This window comes from Staurois parvus, unplaced genomic scaffold (genome assembly GCF_062004578.1).
Source record: "Staurois parvus isolate SC_StPar_1 unplaced genomic scaffold, SC_StPar_1.0 ptg000209l, whole genome shotgun sequence".
In the NCBI taxonomy this organism is placed as follows: domain Eukaryota; kingdom Metazoa; phylum Chordata; class Amphibia; order Anura; family Ranidae; genus Staurois; species Staurois parvus.
In genome coordinates, this window is record NW_028318005.1 from 9,150,211 (window position 1) to 9,175,900 (window position 25,690).

At 40.0% G+C, this 25,690-nt stretch overlaps 1 protein-coding gene across 1 annotated transcript in view; it reads right to left on the reverse strand.

Moving 5' to 3' along the window:
- Positions 1-25,690, reverse strand: part of DNAH12 (dynein axonemal heavy chain 12) — a 149,813-nt gene that overhangs the window by 93,580 nt on the left and 30,543 nt on the right. Inside the window, exons 15-26 of the mRNA XM_089678745.1 lie at positions 25,125-25,318; positions 24,306-24,549; positions 22,408-22,593; positions 21,539-21,739; positions 19,993-20,187; positions 18,756-18,877; positions 18,217-18,499; positions 15,536-15,655; positions 8,769-8,925; positions 3,086-3,258; positions 1,858-2,010; positions 540-779 (exon numbers count right to left, since the gene is read on the reverse strand). Coding sequence (XP_089534871.1) covers positions 540-779; positions 1,858-2,010; positions 3,086-3,258; positions 8,769-8,925; positions 15,536-15,655; positions 18,217-18,499; positions 18,756-18,877; positions 19,993-20,187; positions 21,539-21,739; positions 22,408-22,593; positions 24,306-24,549; positions 25,125-25,318 — 2,268 coding nt within the window. The remainder of the gene's footprint in view (positions 1-539; positions 780-1,857; positions 2,011-3,085; positions 3,259-8,768; positions 8,926-15,535; positions 15,656-18,216; positions 18,500-18,755; positions 18,878-19,992; positions 20,188-21,538; positions 21,740-22,407; positions 22,594-24,305; positions 24,550-25,124; positions 25,319-25,690) is intronic.

Consider the following 25,690-nt stretch of genomic DNA (forward strand, 5'->3'; position numbering starts at 1 on the left):
ATATGCAGGGAAAATGCAAAAAAAAACAGTATTTGGCGTCACTTGCATATGATTGGATAATGGAGGTCAGCTTCATCTCATTCATTAAGCTCTTGCAAAGTGCAACTGCACTTGCAAAGTGAACAGCCTATTTGCCTTTAGTAAATCAAACCCATAGAGTGCTTAAGCAAATATCAACCTTTTCATTTCCTCTCACCACCCCAGCCTTGCCATTCAGCAGTGAGGCCACTCATCACAAAGAATTGCTTCAGACATTCTTGTAGATGTCGACCTTGGTACCACTACTTTCCACCTGTCTAGCCTTACTATTGGCTAATAAGGTCACTCTTAACGTTAAAGGAGGCTTGGTTCAGATGTTCTAAAAGATGCGCTTCGTACCACTTCCTCCTACCTTTCTGGTTACCTAATGGTTAATAAAGCTATTCATGACATTAAAGAAAGCTTGGTTCAGATTGGTTTGGCTATAAATTAACTCCAAAATAGAATGCCAATAATCCTGGGGCGCAAAGAAAATTAATGTAGATTAACTTTCATTTTACCTTGAGGTTGTCAGGCAGCTCAGATCGCCCTGCATAACCGGGGTTCATAGTAATAGCGACAAAGCAGTTTGGGTTGAGTTTCAGTTCAGTGCCTTCAAAGTTGAATATGTCCATTTTTGTCTGAATGGCTCTCTGGATGCAGAGTATCTGCTGTGCCACAACAGACAACACCTCCAACTCAATACGGTTAAATTCATCAAAGCACGCCCATGCTCCAGATGATGCCAAACCCTTGAAGAACTAGAATAAAAAGAAAACACCTAAACAATCATGTTACAGAGTAATATTCTGGTAATCAACTCTCAAAACAAACCCCTAATAGAAAACAGGCTCATATTTCACAAGGCAGACCAGTAATCTTAATAATGTACACCTGTGTAAAATGTTTACTTTTTTTATCTTCATAATGCAGGCCATACATGGGTCAAATAACAAACACATTTTCTTTAGAAAATTGGAAATTTTGTGCATTTTGTATTCTGATGGTGCTATAATTGATTTAGAAATTCGATCAACCAAGCCTTTAATTTCATTTCATATTGCTATAGAAAATATTATTTTTTGTGGTCAAGAATTTTCTTTTCTATCCAGGTCACAGCTCATGCTCATCTCTTTTTCAATTACATTTCTCGCACGATTCTCCCATCACTGATTAGACATTCATTTGTTTTTCGAAAAAGTTCCAACATGCCCGATCACTCAAATGTGATGGTCGCACGAAAATCGGCTGTTGTGATCCACTAATGGTGCCAGAATTCTAAGAAAAGATTTTTGAAAGAAAATTCTTTCAGAATTCGACCCATGTATGGCTTTAGTCTATAGAAGGTGCAGGCGGCAGATTATTTACCAGCTTTGATATAAACCACATTGAATGAAAGGACCAGCAGTCAATCAAACACTCATGCATAAACATATGCAATCACTGAGTATGCAGAAGAGACCACTCATCACTGTGTTGCTGCACTTTTATTTAGCTGGCGGGGGGGTTGTCCTGATCAGTGTTCTTGAATAAGTAGTGCTACCTCTGCAGTGGATGCTAAAGATCTAGCTGTGCTTTTTTGGCAGCGGTTTTTGGATCAAAAGACTGGCAGCACAGAATTACTACATTTGTTTGGCAGTCAAAACAGTTTCTATATATGATTCAACAGTGTATTTAAATGCTTGTCTAGAGTTCAGTTTTAAGCTCTTGAAACAATAATCATTTACACTTTGTTGAATGGTGGATGTGCTATATAGGTGTATTTTATTTAAAAATATGTCATGAACACATTGCTCTTCCCATGTTGTAGAATGTCTGCCATATAGAGTCTGTACATACCTTTGACATCGCTATGTAGTCCAGACCATCAGAGCAGTTGAACACCACACACTGCACAGCCAGGGCCTTGGCCAAATCTTTGGTAGTTTCAGTCTTTCCTGTACCTGCAGGTCCCTCAGGAGCTCCACCAAGATTAAGGAAAAAAGCACCAATCTACCGAAAAAAGAGGACATTTATCAAAAAAGGTGGAGACATAGGTGATATCCAGAGTATGTCCAACTGCAAGCTCTGTGTCCGTAAATTCAGCCATCCAATTGTAATAATTTTGTACATACCTGAGACAAACTTTAATAACATTTGCAACGTATATGTTTCAAACATGTATTAACATGCATAACATACGTAGCCATGTATTTGACTTGCATAGGGTGAAATGTAAGTCACCAGTAAATCCATTTTATGCAACCCAGCACTATTTCTCTTCTATATCACCTCTCTGTGCACCATGTATAGAAAAATTACAAAATGCGAGTATGGATGTGGGTTATAGGGAAGTGGCATTGTTTTCCTGAAGAATTTTCGTTCTATATAAAAACTCCTCCTAAAAGCCTGGTGCAATGAGTCTAACACTATCTTCCTGTATATGTTGGACACTTTAACAAGTGGTTTCCCTATTACAGTTCCTGAATCATTTTCCCAGTAAATTTTCTTTATTTATTATGGTCGATGGACTACCAAATACAGACTGAAAATAGACATATTGGGGTTTATTTACTAAAGCTGGAGAGTCCGAAATCAGACTCCCTTCTGCATAGAAACCAATCAGCTTCTAACTTCAGCTTCTTCAATGAAGCTTTGGCAATGAAACCTGGAAGCTGATTGGTTTCTATGCAGAAGTGAGTCTGATTTTGCACTCTCCAGCTTTAGTAAATAAACCCCATTGTCTTTTTAGTCATGAACATATGAATCATTGCATATTAAAATTTTGTATTCTCATTATCAGCCTACAAGTGGAGATTTATGAACCTTTTCAAATATTTACAAATTTCCTTATCTACTTTGCAGGTAAAAGCTTGATGATTACAATGCCCAACAGCTCAAGCTTAAATCTACACTGAGAGCTAAATGATTTAAAGTTGCAGTGATGAAGGTTGCATTTGAGGCTTGAGCGGAGCAGCAGGAAAAGAATAATACAACAGAGTGCAGCTTATCTTTGAACGGGATGTGTTACACTTGTCCCTCCTTCACTAGTGAATAAGTAAAGCTTTTTAAATTCTATACATCATACCAGAGTTCTGTAGCATCTGTCTGTAAGAGGTGTAATGACCAGTCGTGGTGAGTTGCCTAGGTACTCATAAGCATATTTCACATCACAGTTAATGATTCGCACACGAGCATTCTCATTTTCCCAGTAATAGCGCAGCTGGGCCAACCACTGGAAGTCAGTTTCATGAGAAACACCTAAACAGACAAATTTACAATTATTATCATAGAGACTTAAAGTGCTCTGCCATCAAGAACTGAAGAGAACCCCCTGTAAAAGATCAGGATTTAATACTTACCTCTGTGGTGGGTGGTGAGCTGAAACTTCGCTCTCTTAAAGAACTCTGGCACCATTGTTATCTGACACTTTGGTTCAGACAGTACAGTGCAAATTTGCCTTTAAAAGCTATTCTACCTCTAGCTGTGTTCTTCATTTTCCCCATTACATTTAAGGTTCATTCACCCTAGATGCAGTGGTACTGTTCTGGGTGGTTAATCCAGCGCAACCCCACCCATGACAAGACAAAATGCCTTGTTGATGCGCTGAAGAAAAGTGATGCATGTATTACTTTTATTTAGTGCACTGCAGCACTGTGTGAGGTACCACCTAGCACCATGTGGCCATGTGGCCAACTGAACTTTATGAAATGTCTGTGTGATATTTCAATAAAGTTTATTTAAAAAAAAAAAAGGAACAGCGCAGCTCAGAGTGATGATCCCACAGGGCTGCAGTGCACACTAGCCATTGCATTATAAAGCAGAATTCCAGCTAAAGCCAAACTAGTCCTAAAATGCCTGTGCAACACTTATACTAACTAACTTGTTTAAGAAGATGCCTATACTTACATATTTTCAGCCTGTTCCAGTCTTCTCTGTCAGCCAGTGGTTGCTGCAGGAGAGAGGAGGCATCAACATGGATTGCACAATGGTAGCCTATGGGTGACATCATCGCTCCTTCCTTTCACAGCCATTTTAGGTGCTTTCTCTATTACCTCGCAACTGCCACTTGCTGACACAGGCGATCACATGACTGGACCAGAGTGGGCTGAATATATATACATCTTTTTTACACAGGTTGATTAGTATAGGTGTTGGAGGAAGAGGGAACATTTTAAGACTAAGTAGGCTTTAGCTGGAATTGTACTTTAATGGCCTTTCTTTCTCCTTCTTCACAATTCTTCAGTATGTTGTGTCTTGCCCTGTTCACTTTAGGCTACTTCACACTGCTCCCTTACAAAAAAGTGGTAAAACTGCATATGCATTTTTGCTGTGTTACTGGTGTGTTTTGTGCACCTGTGAAAAATACAGGTGACTTAAAAACCACACCAAACTGCAACCGCGGGTGCATTTTTGATACATTATTGCCATGATTTTGATGCGTTTTCCATTCATTTCAATGGGGAGGTGCATTTTGGTGCGTTTTCTTACTGCTCCAAACAAGCACCAGAAATGCAGAAGGACTACGGAAAACACAATGGAGCAGTGCGAGAAGTTCAATTGGATTTAAGGGTCATGCATCTTTCTTCCACTTTTTTAAATGCAAAAATGGAATAAAAACAGATCAGTGTGAAGGCAGTCTTAAATCAAACCTTGCAGCTAAAATGCTAAGCATCCCTCACCTTGCTGAAAAGAAGCATAAATATGAAAAAAAAAACGGTGAGGAAGAGGAGAGTTAGATGGTATACCTACCTTTTCTCTAGCTTTCATCCACAGTGCCCAAGCAAGGGTGACGATATCCTTCTTCTGGTGAGATCTGGGTAATGTAGAGTACTCCAAATCTTGCTGAGAAGATGCTCCCAGCACTGTGCTGCAGAGTCTTCTTGTGGAAAGTTCACCATTCCCCAGCATCTCGTCAACAGAAGGATTATGTTACCCCCTGCACCATAGAAGCTGGGAGAGAGGTAAGTACAGTGGTGTATTTAGGTTTTGTGCTGCCCCCCCCCCCCCCCGAGAGAGCCTGACACCAATCAACACCCCCCACCTGAGAGAGCTTTCCACTACCACCACCCTCCATACACCGGCCACCCCCCCCCCCCCCCAGCGAGAGAGAAAAAGACACTCATCTTCACAGCCCAGACATCCCCTGGAATGACAGTCAGGCTCTGCATACACCGTCAAGCAGCCCGCAGCCTCTCTCAGATCCCACTTGGACCCATGCTGCGTGTGTCCCTTCCACCGTCTCTTCTTCCAGGGGGCGGTGCTGACCCCCTGAAAAATGCCACCCTAGGCAAATGCCTTGTTTGCCTAGTGGTAAATACACCACTGGGTAAGTACATATAATATCCATCTTTACTCCCCTAGAGATGTTTGTTTTTTAATGTTTATGCTTTCTTTTAATAGAGGAGAGGGCAGGGGCACTCAAAAAGTGGACCTTGCACAGTTTTTCTAGTTGCCATGAAAGATAACACAGAAAAGCTCTGTGCTGCTGCTGTTGATATCACAGTAGCCTGTTTGTAGCTGCCAGTGGCACATAATCGTCCACTGTGAATGCAAAATGTTTTTTTCTTTCTTGCCCGGCTGGCTTGCTGATCTTGCTAGAGTTAAGTTCACTGAAAACCACAATTATTTTCTGCGTCTTGGGGAGTCCAGGGCAGAGATCTCTGCTCTTCATTTCCCAGGCCTGCACACCTGGCACAGCCATTACAAGACAGCTCTATGCTCTGTTAGTTTTTTATACCTTTATATTTTACGCAATGCAACAGAAGGGGAAATAACAAGAACAGGTGGGAAGCAACAAAGCCAAGGCCTATGACAGAAAAATATAAAGGGTGGGGGAGCACTCGACCCAATGGACTTCATGCCAAGGCCTATGACAGAAGAAATCAAAAAGGGTGGGGGAGCACTCGACCCAATGGAATTCATGCCAAGGCCCCAATGGAATTCATGCCAAGGCCTATGACAGAAGAATATAAAAGGGTGGGGGAGCACTCGACCCAATGGACTTCATGTACAAGTATACATGAGTCACTTTTTGGTGGGCTGATTCTATTTTATTTTTGGAGCCATCTATGACAAGTTTTCTGTGAACTAAAGTCATTACTTCTGATCTCCATACTCATACCATGGAAGACAGAGGATCAGCATGACAACCAAGTAGTTTCAGGATTTTTGTAAGATGAACAGCTACAGTAGACCATGCATAGCTCCCAACTGTCCCAATAGAAGATTCCGTTAGTAGCCAAAGGCGGGATAGTCTTCCCTGAAGAGATCATTTTTCAGATATCACCTAAAAGTGAGCAGAGTAGGCGATAGTCTGATAGATTGGGGTAGAGAGTTCCAGAGGATGGGGAGGCTCTGGAGAAGTCCTGGAGATGAGCATGGGAGGAGGAGACAAGGGAGCTAGAGAGCAGGAGGTTGTGGGAGGAGTGGAGAGGAAGGTTTGGATGATATTTGGAGACAAGATTGGTGATGTAATTTAGGGCAGAGTTATAAATTAGATTATAGATATAGATGATAGATTAGAACCTTATCAGGTTTTCATTGCTGCCTGTGCCTCCGTTAGGGAGATTCTTTATTTGTCCTGTTTACTGTTATCTTCAAAAGTTAAATTAAAAGAAAACCCCAAATTTTGGGTAGTCACCAGAAGAGAAATAGAAGAGAAATCTTCCAATGGGGAAACTATGTCTGTTGACCCTGGTGTCACCCCGGGATTCCCTCACTTTGTAGGGATTTTCTCTCACTTCCTGTTTTGGCTATGGGACAAGAAGTGCAGGGATATCTCCCCGATGGGACACAGATGGCAAAAAAAACTGACAGGGGTTATGACCCTCCCGTGCTCTATTCGAAATTAAAAAAAAGTTTTGCTGTTAGTTTTACTTTAAATTGGATTGTTAAAAATAAGTATTGTTTGTATTGCTATTACAATGATAGTGTTATAAAATTAAAGTGTATGCTGTGACCATAGATCTCTTTTAAATCATTCAGAAAATCCTCAGTGTCATAATTTAGCTTATTAAACTCCCATGTTTCTCCTAAAACAGTGGTCTCCAATTTGCGGCCCTTCACTTGCTTTTATCCAGCCCTTGGACCATTATGCCCCCCACTGTCAGCAACAGTGGTTCATAGTTACTGACACTGACAACAGGGCAAAATTCCTCCCACTGACATCAATGATGAGGCATTATTCCTCCCACTGACACCAATGATGGGGCACTTTTCCTCCTACCACCACCAAAGATGGAATACTTATACAAGGGATGTGAGCGCTCTAAAAAATCTACAAAAGCGCTATGCACAAAGGTAATCAAAAAAACCCTTAATAAAAGCAGTATAAGATAGGTGCAGTGCTAAAAGTAATAATAATGAACCTATTAAGACAGGTAAATAGCAGCAATTGTATTCTCAAGCCTTCCGCCACATTTCTTATGGACTGCAAGATGTACAGGGGAAAAAATTCCTGCCTGATCCCCCGGGAGGCAATCGGATATTCCCTGGATCAACTTTACCTATACAGGGAGCAGCACCCGTTCAACCCCTTGTGGGGAACTCTGGCAGATGTGGATCTCCATTTAACAACCTTGGGATCCCTTTGATGACAACCCACCCCTTAGAGGGAAGACATCCCCATTCCTGGCTTGCTCTGATGTCCTCTGGAGTTACTAATACAAGTGCATTATATATGCGCGTCCAGTGAGTGCGCATTCTCTATATCATTATTGCACAGTCACCGATCTGCAGGAAGCAAGCACCTTAAAGAGCACTTTAATCACTTCTTTGAACTGTTTATGAACTGGAATTGCTGCTATTTACCTGTCTTAATAGGTTCATTATTATTACTTTTAGCACTGAACCTATCTTATAAAGATGGAATACTCTTCTTCATGCTGACACCCATGATGAGGCACTATTCCTTCCACTGACACCAAAGATGAAACACCATTTCTTCCCCTGACACCAATGATGGGGCAATATTCCTTTCACTGACACCAATCGTGGGACACTATTCCTCCCCCTAATACAAAAAAAGGGACACTATTTACTTCCACTGACACCAAGATACTTTGTACTCCTGCTAGCCACAGTTTGGCCCTCCTAAAGTTGGAAGGAGCGTATACTAGCCCTTTGTTTAGAAAGTTTGGAGACCCTTGTCCTAAACCTTGACACGTACAGTGAGGAAAATAATTATTTGATCCTCTGCAGATTTTGTAGGTTTGCCAACTTACAAAGAAATGAAGGGTCTATCATTTTTTATCATAGGTGTATTTTAAATGATAGAGACAGAATATCAACCAAAAATCCAGAAAAAACACATGATACAAATGTTATAAACTGAGTTGCAGTTCAGTGAGTAAAATAAATATTTGATCCCCAAGCAAAACATGACTTGGTACTTGGTGGAGAAACCCTTGTTGGCAAGCACAGAGGTAAGACATTTCTTGTAGTTGGTTACTTATTACTTAAAATAAAATACTTATTTTACTCACTAAACTGCAATTCAGTTTATAACTTTTGTATCATGTGTTTTTCTAGATTTTTAGTTGATATTCTGTTTCAATCATTTCAAATATACCTATGATAAAAAATTATAGACCCTTCCACTGTAAGTTGGCAAACTTACAAAGTCTGCAGGGGATAAAATAATTATTTCCCCCCCTGTACCAGTATAATGAGCTTCCACCTGTAAATGAAATATCATAGCACTGTTGTAGTACATATACAGTATAATAAATTGTAACAGCCATGCCTATTTCAAATACATGCACACAGACCTGTTTCTATCATGTCCATGACCACATCCCTGGCATGGACATCTATGGTAACCAAAGCTCCCAGTGTGGTACGCGTTTGCTTGGACAGCTTGCCTCGTACAAGTTCAACAATGTCATTCAGCTGATGCTGAAGTTTATCATAGTAATTTTTTAATCCCTAGAAAAGGAAATAATAAAAAAAACACAAGATAATACATTGCTATGCATTCTACTGCTGCAACAGCATTTTAAAAAGTTAAAAGTGGATTTCCCCGAAAATAAGACAGTGTCTTATATTAAAAGTGTGCTTACTTGTGAGCTACTATGGTAGATCGTGATTGAATTTATTAAATAAATAAACCCACCTGTAGTTTGCTGACACTCACACTAACTCATTAAATAGTGCTATGTAACTAAAAATAACAATAAAGCAGTGTCGCGCTCCCATATATTAATAAAAATTAGATAAAAATTAAAATTGAGAAATTAGTGTAAATTAATAAAAGTTAATATTAATTAATAAAAATTATACTGTGTATCACATATATCACTCTATAATAATATCAATGTGCTAATTATTCTTAGTGAAAACAAAATATCATCATATCAATATATCCAAGTCCATTTTTAAAAAATTAATCTAAATATAAAAAAAAAATATTTGTATAAAAAATGTGCACAAAGTCCTCTTCCAATTAGTTCAGCATCAACAGGTGCCACTCCCAAAATCCACGTGCAGTGTGTGCTTAGTAGGCGCTCACCTTGTATTTTGCCTAAAATAATAGGCAAAAACCGCTTGTTGTCCTCATAGGACTGGTGTAACCTTATTCCTCCTTTTGTAAAAATTCCTCCAGATATGAAATGGACCGTTGTAATAATATAATATTGCACCTGGGGTCTCTCCACTCTATCAGTGTGCTGTATAGAGGAAATGGATGGATAGATGGATCTCTCCCTTTTCCCTCCAGGGGTCTCCCTCCACCTTTGAATAGCCTATGTTGCGATGTATCTCAGATGGATATCATAGGATATCACACAATACATACCGTGTTTCCCCGAAAATAAGACAGTGTCTTATATTAATTTTAGGTAAAAAAAAATGCACTAGTGCTTATTTTCAGGTAGGTCTTATTTTTATTGATGTCCAAAAAAAAAAATGGTACATTTATTCCAGTTCAACAAGTACAAGTATACAGTACAAATTACTGGTACGTTAACACCTGTTCAAATCAACATGTACAGTATACAAACAACCGTATGTTATGTTCTGCTTCTACATTTATTCAAATACAATCATGTCATCTTCTTCTAGAACAGTGGTTCTCAACCTTCCTAATGCCGTGACCCTTTGATACAGTTCCTCAGGTTGTGGTGACCCCCAACCATAAAATTATTTTCGTTGCTACTTCATAACTGTAATTTTGCTACAATTATGAATCGTAATGTTAATATCTGATATGCAGGATGTATTTTCATTGTTACAAATTAAAGCATAGTGATTAATCACAAAAACAATATGTAATTATATATTGTGAAATATTTTTATCACCCCCATAAAAATAGATCTGACCCCAATAATGATGATAACCCCACCCCCCTCTATAATGACCTATCACCCCCATAGAAATACATCTGCTCCCAATAATGATGATTACCCCCCCCCCCCCAAATAATCTGTCCCTATAAAAATGCCCCCCCCCAAATGATAGTTTGTCTGCTCTTCTCCCCCTCTATAATAATTTATCACCCCCATAAATTATATATCTGCCCCCCATAATAATTTATCTGGGGGGTACAATGAGAGCCCCCCCCCCACTGTACGATGGGGTAGGCACCAACCTGGATCTGCCCCCTGAACTTGTTGGGTGATGACATCGGCCACGTTCAGGCAGTTCATGGGGTCGGTCGTTCGGTCGGTCGGTTGGCCGGTCGGGTCGTTCAGGGTGGGAAACTTCGGAATGATCGGAGCTGCGGGAGATCTCCACACAAATCCTCTGCTTCAAACAGCTGCGTGCGTTCCGGCTCACAGCCCGACCAATCAGGGATGGACCGGTCTACCAATCAGCGAAGGCAGAGGGAGTTAAATCCCCCTCCCCAAAGAGGGGGGCGTGCCCGGGAGTGATTGACACGTGTCTGACAGCTGCAGATTGTATAGATTCTATCTGCCTGGAGACAGATAGAGGAGCGGTGTCTCGGTTCCCAAGACCATCGGAAATATGTGTTTTCCGATGGTCTTAGGCGACCCCTGTGAAAGGGTCGTTCGACCCCCAAATGGGTCGCGACCCACAGGTTGAGAACCGCTGTTCTAGAATATCATCATAACTCTCCATATCTGAACCTGCAATTCCTTCCTTCTTTTGACTCTAATTCCTTTAGAGTTAATGATCCCAATCTCTCATGTGCAGCAATACTGCTCTCCTTAAATTAACACTTCTTGTCCAGGTAGCCTGATCGTAGTGCATTGGCAACACAGCTTTCAGTGATTTTATCCCATGAATTCTTCACCCAAGTCACCACCTCTTGCAGTTTAGGCTTCACAAAGTTCCCCCGTTGATTTCTATCCATTCTGTTTTCAATGTAATCACTGACAATGTCAAGTCTCTGGAGATAGCCTGTCATTCCTGCAGGAATCATTATCTGATCTATTCTCCTCTCTTTAAGGAAGTTCTTCATGTCTTTAGTGCGGTGAGTGCTAGCAGAATCCCAGACAAGCAGACCTCTTTGGGCACCTTTCAAAGCACATGGAAACATTAAATCTACCAACTTTGTTATAACGGTTTGAGTGCACCATGCCTTCTCTGTTTCAAGAACATAAATACCTGAAACTTAGTCAGTCTTCTCTTTCTTCCCCTAGTGATGATAAGAGGTGGGACCTTCTTTCCATCCAGACGAATTGCCAAAATACAGGACACCCGTGTATTTTCGTAACCAGTGGAGGGAATAAAGATTGACGAGGCGCCCTTCTGATTAATTGTCATTTGAGATCCTTGACCCATATACACTGCAGTTTAATCCATAGCAATCATGTTGGAGAGTTGGTATTTAGTAAAGTCTATGTTGTCAACAAAAGACTTAAATGCTAATGCAGGTTTAATAATTTCAGTGTCTTCCAGCTTAAACAGTGTTGTTGGTCGTCTTAGACAGATCATATCGCCGAAGGAAGCCATCCAGCCAGTGTTGTGATGCTTTAAAATTGGCTAAGCCTAATTCTACCGATATGTGAGGTGCCATTGCAAGGGCAAATGCTTGAATATCAGCCCTATGAACAACCAAAGCCTTTGCTCTCCTGTCAGCAATCCATTCACAGATGACGTCTTCCAGCTCAATAAATAATGGTTGCCGACCTGATCCACACTTGCACTTCTTAGCATGTCCCTCATCCATCTTGTGACTGAGGTTGTCATACTCTGCACGCCATTTACGTACCATGCGGAGATCCAGCTTATGCTTCTCACAAAAAGCTGTAAGATTCTTTCCCTGGGAGTTTTCCACGATCCCTTTTTTGTACTCAACAGAGTAGCTCTTTCTTTTTTGCATTCATGTTGTCTGAGGGTAAAAATATTAATCCGATGTTATGCTGGACAAAAGACAGCATTTACTCTTGTACTGTGGCATCCCTAGGTTTGGTGTCACCGGGTGCGATAACACTTGGTGACACCACCTCGGACAATCCCCGCAGGATGGATCGGATCTGCGGATTGAGCATAATGGATCGGAGTCTGATCCATTATCCTCCCCAATCCACACATCCGATCCATCCTGCGGGGATCGTCGGCTTGCAACCTAACTGATCTCTCCACCAGCTGCACAAAAAGGTACGTTTTAAAGCAAGCCCCTCCCCCCCTCTCTGCCTTCTCTCTCTCTGCCCTCTTTCTCAACTCCCCCCCTCTCTCCCCCCTACCTACTACATGAAGCTGCAGTGCTGTCACCAGGGTCGGGGGATTACATACTTACCTGCTGCATACTCCCCTCCAGCACTCTGACTTCAGCAGCCGTGGCAGGGATGTGGACCCGCCCCTCTGCTGAAACTCCGAGGAGGAGAGGTGTCCGAAGTGCCTGCCTCACTGTCTGTCCCCTCAATGCCTGCTTATTTCAGAAGCGGCACATACTGGGACGGACTGAGCTTCTCATGGGGCCCAGTGTGACCCAGGGTCCTCGGGCAGTGCCCGAAGGTCAGTCCGCCCCTGGTGGAAGTAGGTCTTATTTTCGGGGGAGGGCTTATATTAGCAGTACATCAAAAAGTACCGCTAGGTCTTACTTTCGGGGTAGGTTTTACTTTCGGGGAAACATGATACAATTCATTTATAAAATCTGCATATAAATAGACATTTACTTTTTTGTTTTCAGATGCAGTGATTGACAGTTGTGTTCTACCACAGGTTTATTCTAAGACAAGAGTGTAACTGCTGACATACAGTAGCATCACATGCAGATGCTCTGGGGCAAGGGGAGCTCAATCTATATTTTAAAAGAGATTGTAAAAAAAGATGCTTATTAAAAGAAAGTATGACCAAAGCTTGCTTTGTCATACTTCTCTTGTGGGTACAAGGGTGCACTTTCTTGTGCTCTCCTGTGACCCAGAATCAGCCAACAAGCGAGCCAAACCTGACGTCACAAAGATGCTCCAGACACTGGAAGAATCCTGACAACAATGCCAGGGTCCACCCAGATGCTTGATTGGCAGCTTGCTCAGACTTTCAATGGAGGCCTGAGCCATCCGTTCCCACCCTCTCTCCAGCCTAGCGCTCCAGTGAGCACTGGAGGGGCAGAGCAGTCACTGCTCTCTGCTCAGTGCAGACAGTGAACTGAGCGATCAGTGGTCATATTCTCAGCACTCAGTTCTCAGATTTAGAGACAGTGGGGGACAGCTGCAGCATCACAGCTGCAGACATAGAGGTGAGTATGTGTATGTTGTTTCCCACAGTTCTCCTTTAACTATAACCTTCTGTTGGACAATAAAAATCACTACAATTGATGAGTCTCTGACTATCAGCTCTCTTACTGTGGAAGACTAAAGCTGGCCATACACAAAGTGAATTTTAGCCATAGGTGGTCCTGTTGGAACCATCCCACTAACAACAGGCAAACAGCAGCTGCATCCAATGAAAAAACGTGCACCTGGAAATCGGTGGTAGGTAGGGGGGTAGATGATGAAAAGTGTGTGCTAATGAGGTCAGCCGATCAACTCCTTCCTGTGTCATGACCTAAAGTCTGTCCAGGAAGTTAGGGAGAAGAAATGGAGAGGTTTTTTTATACAACAATGTAGACACTGAGGTAAGGGATGTGTAGAAAAAAAGGAAAGTTTTTTTTTGTCTGCAAAAGAAATACATTAATGCTATATTGGTACATAGGTGAACTGGAATTTAGAAGAAAGGTAAACTTAGCCTTTAAATTCCCTCTCTTAGTAGATAGCTGAATCAATATTATCAGGATAGGAAACACCTTCCCAAGTATATTGGGCAGCTGTTAATTCACTTAGAGCCCCCTAACTTATTTGTATCCAGCTCCTAACTTCTGATTCCAGCCAAGTCCATCTGGTCAGAAGTCAAGAAAATTGCATTTTGTCCTCACTGAACACTGCAGCTTGAAGGGCCAGAGAGGTATTTACAATCAGTTGGGCACAAATGCCCAACTCCATGGTTAATTTGCCTTTCTAATTTGCATTTTGAATTGCTATTTACAACTGCAACATGCCCTAACCAATCAATTTCAGGCCTTAAATATTTGAATATCTCAGTACCCTATGATTGGGATTATTAAATTTCAGACACCTAAGGGGCTGATATCCACCTTGAACTCTCAATTGCGTAATACAAAACCTGACAAAACTCCAGTGGTGATTAAAGAATAGTGACAAACACGAATGCTAGAGCTGAGGATTGAGAGATCTGGAGATATTTGGAGTTCCCACGTGTCGGTATCTCTGGCAGTTATTTATAAATTTATTCAACTGTACATTACTGACCAAACATATCTAACATTGACCCACCTGCATCAGATGGGCCAACTATCCCATACAAACTGTCTGTTCTCTCTAAACCCAAGACTTTGTATACTTGATATGGTCATGCCCTGTACTCTCTATGTTTTGGTCTCTGGTGATGGACATGTTGATGGACCTTGATAAATGTGCCCCTACTTTGCACACCTTAGAGATTTGCCTGCTTGATATTCTAAATGAGGAATTATGGCCCCACAATCCATGAGTATTTTAGAGAGAAATTCTATGGCCTGAAATGTAATCTCCTGCCCTAATTTACACCAATGGATCATTTTGGCTCACCAAATAATTCCATAAGAAAAAATAAGTATTAATATGAATTGCCTAGAAAAATTTAATAAAGTGTGGAACTTCTGGAGAAACTCAGTCTTAACTCTTGCAGACAATGTTACCTCTCCTACCTTTGAAAAACTTTCAGTATACAAATACCAACAGACCAGACATTGGATTTGTTGTAGATCCACCTTTTATTGTTTCATTGTTACACAGATTATATTTATGTATTCATAGAGATCTATCCTATACGCATATACGGTACTTCCTCAGTACTTCTACTTTGTTTAAAAAAAAAAAAAAAAAAACACAGCAACTGACACATGCAGCTTTAGCTCAGTGTACAGTTTAATTGAAAGCAGCCATTTCCTTGTGTTTTTGATGGAAAATTTAGATAGGTAATCTATGATCTTTTAATAGTGTAATTTTCATGTTATCAAAATAGGAATCACAAAACATAATATTAAGTAAGTTTACAATTCTGCTGAATTTTGTGTTTATTGTATTTCCTTACCTCAGGGCCGCTAGCTATAGCTTCATGCACCTCACTGGTCCAGAACATCTGAGATACACATAGCACCACCTGTCCCGGCCATACTCTCACCCAATCTTTTCTAGCAGTCTCTGGGTATGCCTGAAGAAGCAAAATAATCTTACATATTACAATACATATAAAATAAATACAATAAAGAGTTAAAAGGGAAATCAAATATGAACAATATCCCAACAATGGCTTCAGCAAGCCTGGCAGCTATTTCATGGGGAGAAGAAAATTTTATTTTCATAAATATAATTATTGGCTAATTGTATTTAGACCCAATAAAACAACTTATATTTGTTTCAGCAGTTTAATTTTGTTTCCAATAAAAAGTTTCATTTTTATTATTTTTAGATCTACAGCTTTTAGCAAAATAACAACTGATGATTTTGCCATGACAGCCTTGTTCAGGCACTTCCTGTTACAATTGACAATGCTGTGCCCCGGCCTGACAATTTCTCTTTTGTGTTGTCATACGTGATCACATAGTTACAGGTAGTAAGGTTGAATAAAGAAACTGGTGCATCTTGTTCAACCTGTGTGTGTGTGTGTGTATGTCACTACCACTTTCCATATCTCTGTACATATTTGCTAAAAAACACTTCTAAAATTTTCTTGAATTTTTCTACAATCTGTTGACACTACCAACTGAGGAAGGGAGTTCCACATCATTACTGCTCTAACAGTAAAGAACCCTTATGCAGTTTAAGACTGAACAATTTCTCATCTAATTTCATTGTGTGGCCATGTCTTTTTTAGAGACCTAAGATTAAATAGTCTCCTCCAAATGCTAGAGTGACCATTTAAAAGATCTGTATTGTGATCATATCTTCTCTAAAACATCTCTTCTCCAGTAAGAATAAGTTTATTGTTTGTAGTCATTCCTCATAACTGAGCTCCTCCAGTCCCCTTATTAGCTTTGTTGCTGTTCTCTGGACTTTCTCCAGTTCCAACACATCCTTCCTGAGGATTGGTGACCAGAACTGGATGAGATACTCAAGATGTGGCTGAACCAGCGTTGTGTAAAGTGGTAGAATTATAGCTTTACCTCTTGAGTAAATATCATTTTTAATGCACACTAATAGTTTGCTGGCCTTGCTTGCTTGGTATTGCATGCTATTGCTGTGTCTGTGATGTACCAGGACCCCCAGATCCTTTTCCATCCCCAATTCTCCCAGAGGTTCTCCCCCTAGCAAGTAACTTGCATTCATATTTTTAGCTCCTAAGAGCATTCCAGTGGAGACTACAAGCAGCTATGCTGTTTACAAGGACCTGTACTGCCGTCACTACTGTTGTCACTTTCAGGAAGCCCACCTTGAGCAATGACATGCATCCATCACTACAGTGCATGTACACAAAAAGTGGCTTCACAGAGGCAGGAGGTGATCAGCAGCATTGAGATACAAAAAGGATAAAAAAGAAGGTGAAAATGCATTTTAACAAAAAAAGAATAAAGCAACTGTTTATGATATTTGATATACTTGACATACTTTGGCATACTAAATGTCATCCAGTTAGGGTTTACATCTACTATAATGAGAAACAGTCAACAACAGGCATAATTTTAATAATCTGAATCTCCACTCTTAAATTGTTATATTAGTGCAGCCGTACCTCACAGGAATGACTTGATTTTTGAGTATTTACTTGCATTCTCTCCTTGTCAGAGCTGAAGAGCCAGGTTGCAACACCTTCCCCTGCCTGAGCTCAGTGTTGACAACTGAGAATTTTACCCTCTTTCAACAGTCTTGAGAATACCTCTATTCATATTTCTGGGCACAGACATGAGACAGACTAGTCTCTATCATGGTCTTACAGCCTGACAGTGATCTGACACCTCTGCTCTTATAGTAAGCGCGTACAGCTAAATAGCAGCACATTTTATACATGAGAGGTAAGGCTGTGCTCTTAAAAAACTGACTAGTGTAAAATCAATTTTTTACATACACACATTCCTGTATGGTTACTTTAAACTCCAATGTCCACAAGTCACACATAAATCTAGCAATCAAAAAGCAAATTATATAAAGTAAGTGAAGAGTGAATCACACAATCACGTTTATCCAAAAATATTGGATCACCTCCGTTCCTGACAGTGAACAGGTCACCAGAGTGAAGGGTGTGTGAGTATATGTATGAGGGGGGGCTGCATAGGCAAGGCTCAAGTTCACTTTATTATGTGCTTGCAACATATAACACAACAATTCATTCTTTAATAATCAAAAGAAAGAGAGTGGGAAGCCACATACCATAAAAGCCAATTTGATTTATTGAAGCATAGCGATGCACCAACAATCAACCTGTTGCAGATAGTGGTTCTAGCGTATTTTTTGTACATGATCATGATTTATCTGTGGTTAAGCTCCTTTGAAAGCGAAATGTGTGAGTACTGCTATCTGCACCGGGTCAGTTGTTGGATAATTTCTTTCTATGCATAAATAAAGTGTTACATGTTCAGCATCCTTTACCCATTATAGCACAATTCAGTGCTTACAATGGCATAAAGAGACTTAGTAGAGGTTACTGTTTGTGGGGTCATGAGCACCATCAAAGAATGTGGATGGAACTAAAATGCAACACAAACAGTTCTTATTGAAAAAGTTTAAGACAGATAAAAGGCTTGCACTGCTTTAGGAAGGTTTCACTGAATACCGTACCATTCTAGAGCGGGCAATAACGTCACGTATGCTTCTCAGCATTACATCCTCCACCTGGATGAGCCATTTCTCTACAGCCCCTCGTGCCTCCGAGGTAGAAATAGTCTGAATAAGTTCCACTCTCTCCCCCTCAGAGCTGTACATGGCCTTAATATCCAAGTTGGGAAGGAATTCTAGTTTAGCAATCCCTTCAAAGCATTTCTTTAGATGAGGTTGAACTCGGAGTGGGTCCTTTGTCTCAGACAGAATCTCCAGCATTTCATCATTGGACAGGAAAAAAAATCTGGAAAAAAAAATATATTGTATACTATTATCTATGTAACGGAGCGCTTTGTTCATGTTATTTAAAGCTGCAGTCTGGGCATATTAAAGAAATTATCTAATGACAAACATTTTTTGTATTTTTGAATAGAGTAGGAAAGGGTTAAAACCCTTTTTCTTTCTTTTTTTTTTTAAAGCAAAGAAATAAGAGTTGCAGAATAAGCTCTATAGGGACCCATCATATTATAACCAGAAAAACATGCATAAATTAAGTTTACCTAGGGAAGAAAAGCCTCTTCTTTTCCAGATAAGCATTAAGTCCCTTCATAATTTTATCCAGGAGCGTATTACTGTCTTGCAGCTTTTCCAGAAGCCCAGTAAGGGAGGTGGCATTTAAAACCTAGAACAGAAGGTGACAATAATAAATTGCTGTTAGCAAAAGCACATATGTAAGGCAAGACAATATTAAAGCATTCAGACTGGAAAAAAGTGTTGATCTGGATCCTGTTACATAAAGTGATTAAGACCAATTTAAATATGTTAGAATATTCCAGGTAAAATAATGGAAGTTAAAAACCCTGTCATGTGCCAGGATATTTTGTTCTTAGATTTTGGTTCAGGACTCAGCTTCCCTTCAGCAGTAAATAGGAAAAGTATACTGATATAAGGATTAAAGCCGGGCATAGATGGAGCGAAATTTGGTCAGTTCAGCAGAAACCGGCCACATTTTAATTCATCTATGGGCAGGCTCCTAGTTGTACAGCAGTCAATCTATCCACCGACTTCAATATAACCAGCCTGTTGTTGTTTTTTTTCATTAGATCAATGCTGGCAGCTATAGCCGCAAGCAGTGATCATTGTATTGTAACAACTGGGATACCTCCTGCTGTCAGAATACAATGCAAAATGAGAGGAATTCCCCCATCAACACTGACTGTGAAGAAAAAGATAATTAGTTAATGTATGACCTGCCTAAGGAGGGGTTTGGTTAGGTTATGTTAGGCTTAGGCTATTGTTAGGGATTAAACGAAGAAAGCAATGCCCACCAATTACAATCAAGCATCACAGGGTTGCAACTGTGTATGTCAATTACAGTATTAAACAGAAGAACAGAGCTATCTTCAGGCTGCAGTAGTATTGCAGGCTGAAGAATTATTTTGTGAATGCAGCCTCCAACCTGCCTTTCGGATTCACTGATCACACGATCTGGAACCATTCTGAATTATTCTTTACCTTTATCAGGGCTGAATCTGTCAGTGACAGCTTGGTCTTACAGGAAGCAGCTTTGCACAATGTCAGCTGCTACCTGTCATAGGGGAGATGTAAATAATGTATCTGCATCACAGTATGCGAGGATGGGTAGGGGTAAACACAAAGCCAGTTTCATTATAACTGCAGTAGTGTCTACTGACTAATGACCTGAACATTCACTTTGCACTCAATCATGCAACAGTAGCTTTTATCATATCTTAAAAATTACAACCAGCTCGTTGCACAGTAAATACTAAATATTACCTTGGGATCTTTTACACAATGTTTCATGATTTCTCTCCAGTTTCTGTCCACTGTCTGGAAGAGCCGTCCTTCCTCAGGCATTTGCTGCATTATGTCCTCAGAGGAGAATATAGGTTCTAGATAGAGCCACTGAGCCTGCACCTTCAGCCATTCATCAATTGTTTCCTGAATCCTGATCAGGCGCTCCTCCCATTGCTGACAGTAAGAAGAGTATGAATTTTATTACAGTCCAATGATGAAAAAATTGGAACATCATGATACTGGGCCTTTAGAATAAAACTATTTTCAAAGAAGATCTGTCTACTTAACCAATCAATTTCAGTTTTTCATTTTCTAACCTTGAATAACATCATAAACCAGACAAGCTAATTGTATACTAGGGGTATTACAGATTACTTTGCCTTAAGACACTTTTATGCACGAAAAACAGAGTGTACATTTCTGCAAGCGTTCAGCTATATGACAACATAAATAGCAGCACAGTGGCTAAATGGTTAGCACTTCCGCCTGGCTGTACTAGGGTCATTGGTTCGAATCCCAACCACGGCACCACCTGCCTGGAGTTTGCATATTTTCCCTGTGCCTGAGTGGGTTTCCTCCAGGTACTCCGGTTTCCTCCTACACTCCAAAGACACGCTGGTAGGTGAATTGTCCCTAGTATGTGTATGTATGAATGTGAGTTAGAGACCTTAGACTGTATACCCCTTGAGGTTAAGGACTGATCGGAATGTAGAATATATATGTAAAGCACTGTGTAAATTGACAGTGCTATATAAGTACCTGTAATAAATAATAAATAAATAGGTTTAACAATATAAATCAAATTGTAATTTAGGTTTGTCCTTCAAAAAGTAAAATAATAATTATGTGTCTCAGTGGGTTATCAAACACATCACTGGTATAGCCCCAATCATAATTCATATTTTACTGATTTTTGTAGTGCTTTCTCTATACATCCAAATGTCCAGCTTTACAAGACAGCAAGTACTTAGATATTTCTGTTTCAAAATAATTGTCTAAACATATTATAGTTGGTTAACAAAGACTAAAATACTTGTTCGAGGATGACAACAATCACTTACATTACTGTATCTATGGAATAAAATTGTCACCCTCAGGACAGGAAGGTCATTTAGTGCTATAGAGCATCGCCCACTTATCAATTCTCCATAAAATGGAGGAGGAGCTCTGTAGCCCAAGGAGATAGCTGGGAACAATGGTAACTATAAAAGTGCAGCACAGGCACAGTGTAAAGAAAGTTATCAGTGTCAGTATTTCTGACAGGTATGTTTTGCACTTATCAAACAAAACTTGCAATTTTATTTTTAACAGACCAAAATTGAACAAATAAGAGAAGTTATTTATGAGAGTTTACATGTGTTTAAGTCAGCTCCATCAAATTTGAAACCTCCACATATTGCCTGGTAAATGTCAACTAATCCTGTTCAAACACTGTATGTAACTCAACCCGAGAGGCTTTACTGCACAGTCGAGTCTAATTGTTTGCAAAAAAAAAAAAAAGCCCATAAATGAATATTTGATGTACCTTTATTTCTTTCTCAAAAGGCTTGATGAAAGGGGATCCTCTCATTGTCTGTGTTTTGACAATCTGGTCATCTAGAATGGTCTGGATTTCATCCACTGAGGACAGGATGGACACACCTGATTCCCGATAAGTGCTGGTGTTAAAGGAAATGGAGTCCCACATGTCTTGCATTGTATGCATTGCCTTTTCCAAGGAAAATTCCTAATGAAGAAACAGGAAAATGTCTTTATCATCATAAACCATAAAATACATTTTCTGTACTGCCCATTCAATAGCTGAAGAGTCAATAACTGAGCTGCACACCAGGGCCAGATCTAGCCTATCTGATCTGGGGGTGCAGTAAAAAATCAGGGGGCTTAATGTAAATAGTGTGATAGAGATGTATGGAACCAAAATTCCTTGTTCACTCAGCATGCTTCTGTACCATGGAGTCACAACCCAGAAGTAACGTCTGACAGGTAGTGCAGTGGAAGTGCAAGTGTGAACAGAGAACACTGGTGTCCTCATCAGGATATCCCTTAGATAACATTTCCACATCAGAGTGCATCCTTACATCAGTTCCCCCCTCAAAGTGCCCCTTTACATCAACTGTCCCCATCAGAGTCCCCCTTACATCAATTGTCTCCATCAAATCTGATAGATCAGTTGGGTGTACTCTCAAAGATCTGGGGGGGGGGGGGGCACAACTAAAATCTGGGAGAGGCAGAGCTCACCCAACTACCCCCCTATATCTGGGCCTGCTGCACGCACTCCAAGAATCAAATGCTATTTTTTTCTTTACAGAATGACCCAAGCAACATTTCTAAATAAGCTAGAAAGTCTAAAAACTGGTCAATAATTACTGTAAGGGATGATAAATCATATCTTACCTTGCTAGCTGCAGCACTAATCTGCTCAAATCTTTCAAGATAAGGTGTTAAATTCTGCTTTAGAACTTTTCTGAGGGTGGTACCAGAATTCGGTGTGAGGTCATATTCAACGATCTCCGACATCTGATCCCAATGACGGGTCCTTATGCCTGGGTTGCAAAGGATGCTCACTACGGGGATATAATCCTGCAGAGGAAACATTAAAAAATGAACTGCACACCTAGAATAATGAAAAGGTAAAAATGGTGATGGTACACAGAAATATTTTGGATACTGCACTACCAAATCCTGTGACACAACAATTAACTTATCGTGAATTTCTTTTGCCACCAACTACAGGCAGTTGGAAGACACAGGATATACCCTAAAATTTTATAAGATAAATCTTTCTCTTCTTGCCCAAGAAAAACACAGTCACTCTGTGCTTATACTGTCCTTGATGAGAATCAAATCTAGGAGCCTAATGGTGAAGAGTGCAAGTGCAAGTTATTTAGCCAGCATGCTCTGGTTTCCAAACTAAGAGAGCCCCACAAATCCTCATCCTCTATATTTCACCACAATCTGGCTTTGTTTGCCTGTCTTTGGGCATCTGTTGACTTCAGTAGATATCCATGGTCAATAGATGGGATTAATGGGGTGTCTGTTGGTAAGATTGGAATATTTTGATTGATAGGCACTTGATTGCTTTTCAAGAGATCAAATTAGGACTAAGAGAACATTGATATGCCCCCTTAAAGAACAAGCAGTTGCATTGTTTATTAACTTTTAACCGTGATGTAATGTTTTAAGTAGAAGAATTTCAAACCATAAACCATAACTTTCATAGAAGATATAGCGGTTGAGCCACCAGAGATGGACAATTCTCACAATAAACATGACACATGCCAAATGCAGTGATGTAGTTAAAAGATAAAGTATAAGAAAGCTTGACCACAGGAGCTAATGATATTGGGGAATTCACATCATCAAGTCAAGATGTCAAAGTGTTCTCCTGCCATCTCTTCTCCATACACTGGGGCAGTAGTGATAATTCTAAACCTCTGCATGTAAGCAATATTCACACAGAGGTTCTTATTTTACATTGGATGTCACCATACAAAAGAGTTATGTCCTCTAGTCAATCACCCCAGGACTTTTCTGTGCGCTAGCATAAAATGAACATGTGCTTTATCCACGCAGGGAAAAACAACAGCTTCATGTAACTTCTCTTATTCACAGGTGAAAATACTTACATTCCTTTTGGCCCTGAACTCTGCTCAGCCATCCAGGTATGAAGAAGCATGTGATAGTCCCAGGGCTTGGTGATTGCCCAGTGCTGTCACATGGTGGTAGGAAGAAACCAGAGTCCAAGGTGTGACTTGTTGCCCAAAAAGGGTTATTTCTTTTTGATCCCGGTCAAAAGCAAGTGAAGGAAATGTTATGCCAGAAAGGGGGAAGTTTATTGTAAAAGCAAAGTGAAACTGTAGACTATTTTTTTCTATGTTTTAAAAAGTTTGAAGAAATTACAGAATCTCACCCAATTTTTAATGCCGACGCTGCTGGTTCTATCCTAATTGGGAAAAGTTTACTTAATTTCCTGTGTGTATTTCCTCAACAGGGAGGCAGACGGCAGTAAAAACCTACAGATGTCCTAATTCTTCCCCACTTTAATAATAAAAAAAAAAGTATTTATTGTTGTCTGTTTCCGTGTGGGACACATTTCCCCTATTTACAGTTATGGTGACCCCATCAGTTGGACAGGAATAGAGCAGAACCCCCCTCCCCAATGTAGACATCAATAACATCCTGGCAGATATTATAACCCATCCACACGCTATTCGAAAGAAAAACAAATGGTTTACGCCGAGCCCATATACACAGATATGCTAGTAAGAGCTAAATTTTACTGATGTGCATACCTTAAAAGACTTGATTTGCTCTATGATGGAAGAACACATAAGAACTATGCGGCTTTCCTTTTTCTCTTCTTCCACCTTATCATCTGTCAGTGACCTACGAGGGCCTGTCTTCTTCTTCTCCTGCTCTGCCTTCTTTTCCTTCTGCTGGAATAATTTCATCATCTTATACACCTCTCGGAAGAATTCATCCAATTCAGCTTCCATGCTTTCTCCGTTCAAGTCAAGAAAAGCTCCATCGATCCACCTAAAGAAAAGAGAAAACAGATAACTGAAAGAAGAAAAAAGCTTTGTTCTATTAAAATCTCACTCCATCAGCAGGACTGGGTACACAGGACCCACCAAGACTGCATTTTCTACTAAGTAACATCCACTTAGCCCTCCTTACCCTTCCAAGCTACTGTATCATTATATACATGAACAAAGAACACAGATCAGACAATCATCTATCTCTAAGTGCTTTAGCCTAACATGGGCACCATTTTGTTCTTCTGGGAGGGCAGTGGGCTGTATACAGGTCAGCCTGTAGAAAGTTGGGTTATGCGCAGTATTATAAAGCCCCTTGGAGACAGGAATGCTGCCCAACCATAAGCCACAGGACTAAGAAATGTGTTTGCGCATACATTTTTGATGGTGAGGGTGAGAATAGTCAATTGAGTCTTGTCTAATGAATTATCCTTTAGATATCATCATGAAAAGAAAAGAACATATTACAAGCCACAGATATTTTCCGTAATTAATACACTAAAAATCTACATTTATGAATATATTTGTTTCTGAATTTAAACTTAGCATGTATCTTAGCATTTCACAAGCACATACTTCTTTTCAGTCCTCTGCCATTTATAAATGAGGGCAAACAGTTTCTGGAATGGGTCAATGTTAACTTTCAAGGCGTCCAGCTCAGGGTAGGTGGTAAGGTCCCATTTGTACAATGCTTCTTCTTTATGAATGTAAGCCATTGTTTCCTCGGCATCTACAATTCGTTTCTGAACTGTTCTCACGTCAGCCACATACTGCAACCATATTGAACATTACAGATGATAAGACTGTAAATTCTGATGTTAAAGAAAATCTCTGCTAAACATTATTTGCATATAAAGTGGTCACACAAAAAGCATAATGCAATATCAGAATAAAAACAATAATTTCTGAGATAAGATTTGGGCTGTTTATTGGGTCCTTGCTGCTTTAACACTCAGGCACATAAAAACAGTACAAAAAAAAACTGTCCACTCCTATTTCCCAGTATTACATAGCTTAGCAGATCTGAACCAGGAGAAAAAACTATGCTCCAGGATAGTCCCTTAAAGTATATGTAAACTTTCACCTTGTAAAACAACTTATACAGTTTAAAAAACAAATGAAAGGCAAAACATGTATGTATA